This window comes from Toxotes jaculatrix, chromosome 2 (assembly GCF_017976425.1).
Source record: "Toxotes jaculatrix isolate fToxJac2 chromosome 2, fToxJac2.pri, whole genome shotgun sequence".
Classification (NCBI taxonomy): Eukaryota; Metazoa; Chordata; class Actinopteri; family Toxotidae; genus Toxotes; species Toxotes jaculatrix.
Window position 1 is genome coordinate 7,000,798 of NC_054395.1, and position 12,933 is coordinate 7,013,730.

The 12,933-nt window shown below is 39.7% G+C and overlaps 1 protein-coding gene across 3 annotated transcripts; it reads right to left on the bottom strand.

Moving 5' to 3' along the window:
- Nucleotides 1–2,652: 2,652 nt before the first annotated feature.
- si:dkey-8e10.3 (serine/threonine-protein kinase SBK1) lies at nt 2,653–7,470 on the bottom strand. Of its 3 annotated transcripts, none has more exons than XM_041046144.1 (4): nt 7,220–7,470; nt 5,318–5,482; nt 4,677–4,879; nt 2,653–4,388 (listed from the first exon to the last, which is right to left on the bottom strand). In XM_041046144.1, exons 1-4 carry the CDS (start codon nt 7,425–7,427, stop codon nt 3,714–3,716), a joined length of 1,251 nt encoding a protein of 416 aa, XP_040902078.1. In that variant the 5' UTR covers nt 7,428–7,470; the 3' UTR covers nt 2,653–3,713. The 3 variants fall into 3 exon arrangements, with proteins under 3 accessions (XP_040902078.1, XP_040902096.1, XP_040902087.1); XM_041046162.1 differs by lacking the exon at nt 7,220–7,470 and adding an exon at nt 5,610–5,660; XM_041046153.1 differs by lacking the exon at nt 7,220–7,470 and adding an exon at nt 5,584–5,654.
- Between the last annotated feature and the right edge of the window lie 5,463 nt (nt 7,471–12,933).

Consider the following 12,933-nt stretch of genomic DNA (forward strand, 5'->3'; position numbering starts at 1 on the left):
GGTTAACTGGCTACGTTACATTGCCCCTAGGTGAGTGCGTGCGTTATCTGTCTCTGCGTGTCGGCCCTGCGATTGACTGGCGACTACTCCAGGGTGTACCCCGCGTCTCGCCCGTAGTCAGCAGGGATAGGCTCCAGCTCCGCCGCGGCCCTGACGCCTCAAGCGGATCGGATGGATGGATGAGGGCTCACATGTCGCGCTTCCATCCAGAGGAGGCTCCGTGGGCTAAAGACACCCGCCTGAAGCCTGTCATTCCACCGAATCAAGGTACTCTCCACGAGGTGACAACAAAATTAGCCCTGGTGACAGACTACATCTGAAACGAGTTTTAAAATAATTATTTGGAAGTTACAACTGTACTACTCAATACTGAAGTTGCTCTGAGATGTTTCTCAATAGAAGAGAAGTTGAGTAATTCAGCAGCTGACTGTTTTTTTTAATGGTGAAATACCTTTATGGTATATTACAGTTACTGTTATGGTTACTGTTGTCAAATGGAAACTCAGTAATCGATTGGTAATCAAATCGAAACCTCAATAATCGTAATCAAATTGAATCAGGAAATTGGACCGATTAACCACCCCTACTGATTAATGTTGAGGATGTTTCTTTAGCGGCCTGAAGCTGTTTTTGTATGGAGGCAACAGACAGGTGAGCCTTCAGCTGGGAGAAAGGCCCCAGTTGTGGTGATTTTCCATAACAGAGTGGTATTATTAATAGTGCTCCCATGTGTATGGTGCCATCCAGAAAGCCTGTACATCTCTCTCTCTCTCTCTCTCTCTCTCTCTCTGTGTCTGTGTGTGTGTGTGTGTGTGTGAGTGACTCTTGTGTTTCAACATGTGCTTCATTCATAACAGTAACAAAGCATACTATGAAGAGCTCCCATGACCTCCTTTGTAATGACAAATATGAAATCATGTTCTCACTGTATGTGAAAATCTCCCAGTTCAGATAAGAATTATTACCAGTTAAATATCCAGGTGCACAAGAGCACGAAAGCAGCATAAATAAGGGCATAATAAATATGGACAGAGACAGGGAGGTTATGGAGTTAATCACAAACCTGGATGATGTTAAATTCACATGTGCAGAGCTTTTGTTCCATATAAACAATGAAACCCTAAATACAATCAAAAGCAGGATATGACTCCTAACCCGGGTTCTAATGTGCATGTAAATATATTCACTGACTGACCACATGCTGTTGATGACACAACACAAAGCAGGGATTAACTAAAAATGAGTAAAGATGGAAAAAAAAAATATCTTTACATTGTTCAGCTGTGAACAGATCAAAGACGTAGATGCGACATGTTCAAGTACTCCTTTAATAATTGGCAACAATTTAAGGAACTTTGAGAAAAGAAGCTGTGGTGGATCCATGAGATTTGGCTCCTAATAAGCCACACAGTGATCCTGGAATTGTTTAGATTTGGTGTAAATGCTAATGGACTTCTCAGTTATAACTGCTACAAAATCATAAATAAAGGATCATTAGATTAGACTTTATTAAGACATCCAGTCTGCTGTTGTCCAGCTGGAGGAGGACAGACACCAGCCAGAGAGCTTTTTCACAATGTGGCAACCAAAAATTTGGAACTGATCCATAAAGCATCATAAATTATTTCTATCTTAATTTTGATGTTTTCAAATAAACTACTCCACAGTTTTTCCCTGGTAACTGTGATCGTAAAAGTGAAGTACCCCTGCTGGCCCGGGCACTAAGAGTGGCAGAAACGTCCCTGTCCACAAGGACATGTGTATGTATCTTTAACAGTGCACGACGTTTTGCTAATGTGGTGTTTAAATACTCCAGTATCAGAAACGCGACAACCATGTAGATAAGTCTGTGACCACAGTGCCTCTCATAACAGCACAAAACGGCAAGCAAAGGAAATCATGAGATGATAAGACTTATGATTTGTGTGTTGATGTAGTTTCCTGGAAATAATACTAATATCTTTAGTCTAACTTCAAGAGTTTGTACCGTTAGACAGGAAAGCATAATCTGTCACTCTTGCGCAAAACTGGTGAAAAAAAAATCTGCATTGAAAAGCCTTTAGATTTTAAAACTCCAGAAGATACTGGTTGTGCTGCCTTGTTATACAGAATAGGTATGCAAAACATTATTTTAATCTTTTAAACACAGGGTCTGTCACATGTGTGAACACCAGCACAGATAGTTTGCGAGTCAAATGCCAACACAGGCTTTGCAGTTGGATTTGCCTTGGCCGTATTAGTGTTTGTATAACAGACCTGGATGAGCACTTGGGATCAGGGGTCAGCGGAAAGATGACCCTGGTTAGTGTAATGTCCTAAATAGGCTGTAAAGCATGACAGGGGGGCAAGCAGGTTCAAACCTCGGGCCAAGTTGGGGTCTGCTCTCCTCAGGGGCTGACACGCTGAATCCTGAAAGCACCTGTGGCGTCCCGTAGACCCCAGCAAAAACAGGACATCCATCAGTGGAGAACCAGCTGCAGTATATTGCCAAGAGATTCTTTGTGTGTAAAGTGGCTGAAGAAGGTCAGTGAAGTGAGACAGAGATTTGACTTAGGTCATGGCTGTAACTTCAAAGAGGGTAATATGATATGTGCCTGAGAGAGTGGCTGAAAAGAGCACTGTCCACTGAGTGAATGGATGCATGATTTTTATTTTGTTTTCCTTTTAGGGTTTGCCGTGAGAAAAATTAAACAACTAAAACAATAAAAATGAAAATATTACAATATATTAAAATGAACAGTTCATAAATGAATATACATGCATTCTGCATTTACATCAAATCTCAGACTGTATGATATGTTGCAGTTTAGGGCAAAACAGATCAGTGAACTTGTTATACATGAAAAGTTTTGAGTTGACCTGCAAGTAAACAAGAGGACAAGCTAATTGACACAAAAGAATAAATCCTGTATATCAAAGTTAAAACTGTATATGAAAATGATCTAAATAAACAGTCGACCCTTGGAACGCTAAACAAGATTTATTAGTTTGTACAGCAACAGAACAAACTGTGCTGCTTTTAAAGTTTGCAGTGATAACACAGTAGTCATACCCTGAACAGAAGGCCAGAGTGTGCAGCTGTGGTGCTGTTGCAAATATTAGGCAACAAGTAAGCATGTGCCTCCTCTGCTACTACACTTTCACTGTGTTATTCAGAACAACATAGGTGTGCTTCAGGAATAGCAACAATGGTCTTGTGTTGACCCAAATGCTTTGTTACATTGTGTAGGAGTCAGTGACGATGTGATGAAGCTTTAAAATCACAGTATGATGAATGTGATGGGATCGTGTCTTGCATCTTATTTGAGTAACTAAAACTTTGTAATTTCACACTATTGCACATTTTTATGCCGCAACCATGAAACACAAAGTGCGGTACCACCCACTTAATGGGCAACTTCTTCAGTCACGACCTAATCATTTGTGAAAGATAACACCTGTGGAGTCTTTGTTTCTGTTGCATCCTTTTCGTCTCATCTTTGCCTCTTATTTAGAGAGAGAGGTCTGTAACAGGTTGCCAGCTGAAATCTAATAAGGGATGTAATTATGTGTTTTTTCTCTGAATTTGGCTACCAGGTCGTCCTTGTTAAATGATGTTTCATCACTGCAAATTGCATGCTGGATATCAGGCACTTGAAGTGTTTTCAGATATAGCTTTTAATGCTATTACTGTATAAAGAAGATATATATTGCACCAAAATGTGATCTGCATGTCACTGAACTTTGGGATGTTCCTCCACTTCGTTATTTCCTAGGTTATTTGTGGAGGTGTTGGCTTTTTCTGTTTCTCCTGTCTGCTGTTGCCCATTCCCATGTACCTTCTTAAGCCAGTTTTTCTCCACATATGCTCTCACCTCTCCTACTGTACACCTCTTCCCTGCATCCAAAGCTAGGAGCTTACCAAACATCTCCATGGCTTCTGGAGTGAACCTTTTCCACAGAGGAGGAATGTCCTCCTCAGTGTTAGGTCTCTCCTCCATTCTGCACCAGTCTGCAAACTCCTGATAGAAGTCGTCTGAGTCCATGCAGCGCTCCCAGGGGAAGTAGCCCGTAAGGATGCAGAAGATAACTACTCCGAAGGCCCAGGTATCCAGGCTTGGCTCCACGCTAAGTGGGGGAGCAGTCACTTCTTTCTGGCCTTCCAGCAGAGCCACGGTACAAAGCTCTGGGGCCATATAGGGCAGGGTACCTGTGATGAATCTTATCAGAGTGCCTCTCTTCTGGGCCAGGCCAAAATCTGCCAGCTTGACCTGGCAGCAATGATTGTCCAACAGAAGAATGTTTTCAGGCTTGACATCACGGTGGACCAGGCCATGGCTGTGGATGAACTCCAAAGCACTTGCGATCTGGAGGACACAGCGTTTTACTGAAGACTCTGGAATACCCACCTGAACAGATTAAAGTGGAAGAAAAGGTGCCAGGACAAAAAGTGAGGACATATAGCAGAGATCACAAAGCATCACATAAAGAAAGCTTGTGAGCAATGGGTGTTTACTTCCATCTTTTCTAGGGTTAAAACGAACATATTTAAATCCACATTTTCCTTAAACTGTGACCAGCTTTCAGAAGCAGAGCTACAGACGTGCCCCCACTGCTCTCTTTCCTGTACCTCGCTACATCCACTGTCCAGGCCTATTGGAAGCCTGTTGGTCTTGTTTTACCAGTGTTTGACTCACCTTTGGCTGGATGACAGCAAACAGGTCCCTCCCAATGACAAGCTCCTGGGCAAAGCAGTAATGCTCATCAGACTGGAAGGCAATGCCAAAGAGGCCCACGATGCAGGGGTGACGGGACAGGTGTAAGGAGATGCAGTACTCTCGCAGAAAGCCCTGCAGCTTAGTCGAGGCTTTGGGCATCACTTTCAAGGCCATGGGAGTCCCTGCAGACCATCCATACTTTCGCTATTATTAGGTCTCTCCATGCACACCTTTGTCTTATGAAAGAATTTGGAAATTAAAAATATCTATGACCACTTCAGTGACGCTTCACTGATATTAAGTGCTGTATAATAGAATTATTATCGAACATACCGTATAGCAATGCTTTTCTATAACCTTACACCTCTTTCCAGTCAGTTACCCATTAAGTGGGTGGTACCCCCACCAAGCTCTCAATTTATTTACAGCTGAAACTATGTTGCTATGATTTATGGTCATATACAACAAATTTGCATAGTCTGGAAAGTTTCGGAAAATAATTTCCTTTCATAGACCGAAATTCTTTTTTTTTTTTTCAGTACCCCTACACTAACTGCACTGATTTAAAAGAACAATATTACAGTCCAACGGTATCACATGGTTACAAACTGCAGTCATACCCCTGAAGCGATGTGTTACCAGCAGCACTTTGCCATATTTCCCTCTGCCAATCTCTTTGATGATGTTGAAGTGCTCCTGGATCTCCAGGTGACCGAGGCTCTGAGCCGTCAGCTCCATCAGCTCATCGATCAGGCTACCATCAGCGAGGCCTAGCTCAATCATCTCTAAGCATGCATGGACAGGACAGAAAATAGAAAAATTACTTGCATTCATATGAAATTATCAAAAGTACGTCAAGAAATACTTGGTCACAAACTCCACCAACCTAAAGTTGTGATTGCTTCTTCTGACCTGGTAGTTGCTGGACTGCCTAATAGCTTTGACAAATCTCCTCCTCCAAAATGACGGTCAGATATTTTCTCTCACTTCATGCTGGCACTGGTCAGCTGTGTGGAAGTGAGAAAGCACAGGGAGTTTGAACTTGTATCTATAGCATTTTGAAAAATTTCAGTCACTTTCTTAGTGAACAGTTGAATGCAACACCATGAATGTAGAGACCGTCTGAAAATATGCCCCGTGTTCCCCATATTTAAATGATGTCACATCTCCCACATGACCGTACTCAAAGGTGGAGTAAAAGCTCTCTCATCTATCTTTTACTCCACCTTCAGTTGTAGTTATTTGGAACAACTAAATGTTTGTTTTCCTATGTGGGCAGATATCTATATGTCAACTCAAGCATAGCCTTACTCTAAGGATAGCTAAGCTATGGTGTACTTATCCCTTATATTGAAAGACAAATATGCAACAGTATGTCACTGTTATCATATCCAATTATACATGAAAGGTACAGGTAATTTGTCTCCGCCGGCTATATTAATCAAAGTGCTCAGGAGGCTGTGTTTTCAGATACAATTTTAATTATAAAGACTATATCTAACAATACTTCAAATACTAACAAATATTTTTATTTAATTAATTTTTTATTCAGTTAAAAAAAAAAAAAAACTGCCCAAAACTTTGCATGTACTTTAGCTCTCCATGAACATGGTATATTTAGAATTTGCACAAATGCCTCTTTTGGACAATAACTACTGCCTGTGTCCTAGCCGGTTGACCTTATATAAAATTCCTCAATTGTAAATTCTGTATCCTTAATTGTGTTATTAATTAGTGTTATTTAAAAAAATGGTGGCAACTTTCACTAATATCCCTAATTAATGTTGAGTCCTGGTGGTCACATAGACCATCTAACTGCAGTGTCCCCTGTTTGACCGCGGCCGAGGACCATTTTTGCACATCATATCATACAGAATCATCATACTGAAAGAAACTAAAGAAAATACTGTTAATGGTCTATTTCTCTTGGTGTTTTCGTTACCATTTACAAAATCCACACTTTGTTTACCTTGTATATATACTCATATAAATGCTTGTTTCCTCAGGCCAGTAGGATGGTGAACTCTCTGACCTCTGTATATCCTTGGCCTTGTCTAGCACATTATCCTCTGCTATTTTAATTTATTGTTAATTTTGCTATAGTTGTGACATATGTACATTTTACATTTTGACATATTTGTAATTTGAATCCTTATATTTTTCTTGACTTTTTTTCACATGATGTCTTGTAGTATAGTTTAAATGAGTATGCCATGCTGCATTTGACAGCACATATTGCCAGTGCGTATGACAAGGAAAACATTGAATCCTTAAATAGTGTATATAGACGTAGAAAGACAAAACAATGGTATGGTATTTTTATGACATTCAATGGTATATTTAGTAAATGTTTTGTTGGTGGTGATTTATACAAAAGTGATCAACAAATTGCAGTTAAATATTTTATTATCCTGTTATTAGAGTTTGTTATTGACAAAAGTAGCAGTTGTATTATATGGTAGCATTATTGGATATTACTTCGCATTGACCATGATTAGATATTGAGTACTTTCAGGTCTTACCTTTTATCTTGTCAGTTCCCAAAACAGTCACTGAAAACAGGCAAACCAAACACACAGAATGACACACACACACACAGTCACACCACCATGCTCCCAGCTGACAAAATGCAGCTAATCTGTATGTTGCAGAAGTGCGAGCTGAATGTTTGTCCCGTCCGTCCTCCACCTCAAAGGCTGCTGCTGCTTCTGCTGCTGCATGGATCAGCATGCAGTGGACCTGAGAGCTTTTCACTGCCCAGCACGAAGCTCCGCTCTCAACTGCTGCAATGGCTGCAGTGGGGACATAGCCCACTTTGACAGCTGATTACAAACTGCCTGCAAAGGGCAGACACACACACACACACACTGGCCTCAGCTACACACATTAATATGTACAGTAGGTAAATGCAATGCATACACATAAAAAGCATCAACATAAAGTTTCACAGATACAGATTTCAAACAATCTTCATTATGGCAACTTAGTTGTACTCACACGTCTGTTAGTACTAATGTCCACATGTACACACACAATTGTAGAGCTACAGTAAATTCAGTAGGGCCTCTGTGCCCCACAACTTCCTGTCAGTGATCTTGTCATGCCGGTTTTGTCACTTTTATGCTGGATTAAATAAATAAAACAGGCACAAACTGTAAGTATTGTAGGGAAATGCTTTTCCCTCTGATTTCAGAGGGAGTCAGTGTCAGTGCGATGTAACATACTCACTCAAACACTTGGTACAAATCTAACGTACTTGAGTGTTTCAGTTTTATGCTGCTTTTACTCTATTACAGATCAGCGGGAGACTTTTATTTCATTTGACAACATTTTATTTTTTTTTTTTACAGTTAAGTGCTTATTTTACATATTTTAAGAATGTTTTGCTGATAGATAGCTGATACTTTAGCACTTTTACATAATTTACATATTCCATACAGGAAGATCTGAATTCCTCCCCGACCACTGACATTTTGCAGTGATTTGTTACCATTTCTCAAACTTAGCTCTAAGTTAACATGTTGATCCAACACATGGGATGATGCTCTGATTACAGTGTAATGTAACGTGTGTAGAGCTACAGTAAATTCAGAAGTTACTGTTACTATATGTGGATAGTGTAACACTGGTGCCATCCCACATTTGGTCTGAATCATGTCCTACGTAGTTAGTAGAAGAAATGACAGATTTTTTTTTTAACCACACCAGTGACATGAATGACTTTGGTGATGACTTGAGTTTCTCTTGCACTCAACTCTGAGGTTGACATTTTCCTGTATGACCAGGGGAAACGAAAGTACAGCCCTACAGATCTCAATCTCAATCTCATTTGCAGGCAAATTCAAATAAATGAGAAAATGCTCATAGGAATCAAAAACTTTTTCTTCTTTAAAGTTTGACTGTAATAGTATGTTCTGTTTTTTTGTTTTTTTAAATTTTATTTCATCCCCCATCCCTGCTGAAAAACATCTGCACATCTCTGAAGTTGCATAACAGGCTTTTCTGCGAATATGACACTGATTATCTAACAGTAACTGTTTTCACAGTATTTGATAAATGCATTTAATAGCGAACGCATGTTGGTTAAAACTTTCCACTTCATAGTGGGAGGCTGAAATAGAGCCAGGACCAGCCCAGTGGGAGTCTTACCTTCATGGTCCTGAACTAGAGGCCATGAATGCACTCAGCCTGTGGCACACATACAAACAAATCCCCTGGGGTGTCGCCTACAACTTGTACGGGACTAATGGGGTGTTGTTGTCTGCACCTGTGTATGAGTAAGTGTGCCCGAGTATGTGTGTGTTGGCCTGTGTTTCATTTGCTGTGCACTCACTCAACACTGTGACCCCTGGTAGTTATTCTGGGGGCACCAAGCGTCCACACGAGCAGGACTGACGATACAAAGAAACAGATACTTAGGAGTGTTGGCCTCTGCAGGCTGTGGTAGGTTAATGAGGTGTCAGTCGCTACAGTTTAGGGCTGCTGACTTTCCCAAAAGCTACAAAGGTTATTTTGTTGTTGATAACTGGTATAAAGTTTAGATGCTTTTGGGTGACCCATCCAAATAAAGTGGTTGGACATTAGGAGAGAATGAGTTTTTCAATTTTCAGATTAGCTCATTATAGTTTACTTGAGACACGGTTTAGATGTATTTATATGTAATGGATCTCTTTTCCTACAGCATGGATTCTAAAAGCATCCTGCTTCCCTACGAAGTGCAGTTCACCAACATCATACCAGCCCTCCTGACTGCTCAGTCAGGCTGCCATCAGTGATTGAAGTTATGTTGTGGAGAGTGTTTTGAAGTTTGTGATCATCATGTTACGCTGTCACCACAGACATGGGGCCATGTCATATTTGGGATCTTTTACATGCTGGGATGGTGCAGAGTAGTCTTTGAGGCGCCAGACAGGGTCCATATCCCAACTTCCTGTCCCATTACGATACCATTGCTATCCTCATAGTCTCACAGGAATGGAATTACAGAGAAGTTTAGACTGACAAACCAGCTCCATGCAGGCGGAGGTCTCGCTGTTCCTCTGGCAAACATATTGAGATCAATTTTAAGAAGATACACCATGCAGTGTAGTTTCAGCTGTCAGTTCAGGGGTATCAGTGAAAATATGGTTGGAAAGTATGGTTATTTCCCACAATTAATACTAGAGAGGCATTCAGAATTGTCCTGTTTTTGACACGCAGTGAAAAAGAAGCCAAGACAAGATCTATTCCAAAACAAACAGGAGGGAATATTAACTTCAACTGACGATTGTTCCCGCTTCCACATCGTGGAAAGTTCAGCAGGAGCAATGAGGCCAATGTTTCCAAAACCTTATCTGTTTTCAGCTGACATAGCTGAGTAGACCTTGTGCCTAATTAATCAGTTGTGATGTCTTCAAGTTCATCCCAAATCGTTTGGGATTTTACAGAAACACTTTCACATTTGGGAAAATCAGCTTGTTTGCCATCATACACATGGTTGGTTTTAACTCTCTGTGTCCAGAACAGAGATAGGTCTACATGACCCACTGTTCTATGAGTTGGCACTGGGAAGGTAGTGTACAGTGGTTATACTGGAACCTTTGGAATTTATTGGAACTTACAAATGACTGCCTGCTGCTGCTGTTAGAAACTGTGGTGATGAGAGAAGTGAGACAGAAGCTGTATTTAGGGTATTTTCCTCAAAGCTGCTTTACTTTTACTTGATCTCAATGTTTTTCCCCAACTGTGAGTAATCTAGACATCAAGTGTTTTGAAAGTTGAATTCTTTACAAACTGCATGTATTAACAGCTGCTCTGAACAATAGCCAAATAGACAGGCGGCTGAATGACATATGACATTTAGTGCGACGCTTGAACGTTAAGTCTGAGAAATTCAGCCCTGTGTGAAACTACATCAATATGTCATCATTTCCAAAAGTGTCGCTCTTATCAAAGACTGTATCTGACAGCTGCTCTAGACACTGGCCAGAACATTAGTGTCAGGTTATGACTTCACTCTTTCTACATGCACAAATTGCCTGTACATGATGTTTCAGTCCTTTGGCTAGTTTACAGACCCCTTTAATACGGCTTAGTATGTGTGTTTAGGCACGATGTGCGAGAGTGGTTTCACCCATTCTGCAAGAGTGAAATGCTTCAACCCAACACACACTGAAATATAGACATGTATAAGCACCTGCTGTGGAAGAAAAGATTTATCAATCAGCGCTGAAGATTCGGGGTATAGGGTTCTTGGGCGTGAGAAACTGCATCTTTACAGTCCAACTCTTGGTGACAGATGGTTCATCTTGTACCATGGCAGTTTGGTCACACACGCGCACACTCACAAATGTGCACAAGGCATGCACAACGTCCATGCACACATTTGTACATACATGCAGCTTTAACATTCTGAACTGCATTCTTCAGCTGCTGCTTTTAAGTTGTGAAGGTTCATGATTTTCACACCCACCAGAACGATAAGTCACATAACTAATTCTTGTCATTATGTACTGGTAATCTCTGATTGTTGATTTAGTATCATTACAAAATCTTTAGCCTATATCAGTATTCACAGTATAAGCTGTAGACAAATGGTTTATAACACACATTCATAATTGCTGAATAAACAGTTAATGATTTATTTAGAAATATCTGTAGTTTTTTTTTTAAGCATTTACGATTACACACATACACAAATCATAACACAAATCAGTATTGTGTTATTATATTAATAGGACATGTCAAGGTTCAGTCAACCAAAATTCCTGACTCAAGGTTCATTTAACCAGATTTCCTCAGGAGCTTGCAGCTGCATCTTGTCATATATGAGTTTTCTTAGTTGTCATATTTATGAATTGTCAAAGCACTTAAACTAGTATAATTAGTACATGACATATAAAATAATAAATTAATAATACACAAATAATAATGTATATAAATAAGTATATAAATAAATGAATTGATAGATGGTAGTAAAAGCCATCACAAAGAATATAAATTACTTATTTTATAAAATTATAACTGAGTTTGTTATAAACCACCAACTTGTATTCCACCCAGGAAATGGAAGCAAGTTAGGCTGAGTAGCTTCCACTTCCTGAATAGAGCTTGCTTAGCTTGCTAACATTAGCAATGATTCAAAATAACAACATGACTTTTGGATCACAGCGTTTGACATTGGCTGAGTCACTGACAGCTCTTTGTCCTGCAGATTAGAAAGGAAGTGGTCTCTCTGTCTGTCTTGCCAGTTAAGAGAGAAATACTGCTTGCTCAGTAAAGAGGCAGACACACATTTATCAAATCCACTTGTGAGCTACCACACGCTTCAGACAACAAAGATGTTTTCAATTGTGAGCTTTAAAACTCAGCATGAGTGAAAGCTAAGGGTGATACACTCCGTTTATTAGGAAGATCCAGCTAAAATTAATTCAAATTTAAATTAGACTATAAAACACAAAGTATACCATCAAAACCCATGAAAATCTTTAATACGTGTTATAATGCAATGTGCAGTGACTTAGTGACTTTTATAGTATGTGCATAAAAATTGAAGTCATAATAAACAGTAATTGGAGAGGACTAAGCAGTGTACGTGCAATGTACTACAGAATACCTTTGGTGAAATGTGTATGTATAGCACTCTGATGGTCAAACAAGGGGCGGGAGTTAGTGGGGCTTAATATAGAAAGGTTAGTAAGAGGATGGAGTGAAGGAATGGGGTTTACAGCAGTTGATGGTGTTGATAGAGTGGGTGAAGACAGGCTGCTGAGATATGGTTTCAGATTGACATGCCTCTTCAGGGAGAGAGCCTCCTGCCTGGTAGTGTTGTACTTCTGAACTCAGTTTTACCTCAACACTGCAGATCTCTATTTTCCAGTTAATCAGCTAATTTTGAAAACAAATGTACAGAGCTTCTGGAGGGTATTCTCAGTGACAAATAGAGCTGCAATTGTTAAATTGTTTATTCAGTTTGTTAATAGTAAAAAAAAGTAATTTATTGTATTTTAAATAATCACATAACTTTTAACCATTAATTAAATATGTACAGAGCGTGATGATGTGTTGCTTTTTTTTTTTTTCATAATCAATATCCTGAGGCTATTTTAGAAAGTTGAAGCAGTTTTAAGACTTTATTATGGGCTCTGTCAAATTGCAATGGTCATTTTTCATTAATTGTAGGTATTTTAAGCTCTTATTTTACATTCTACAATTGAAAAAAAATAATGTATTGTCAGCCCTAGTATAAAATTAAATA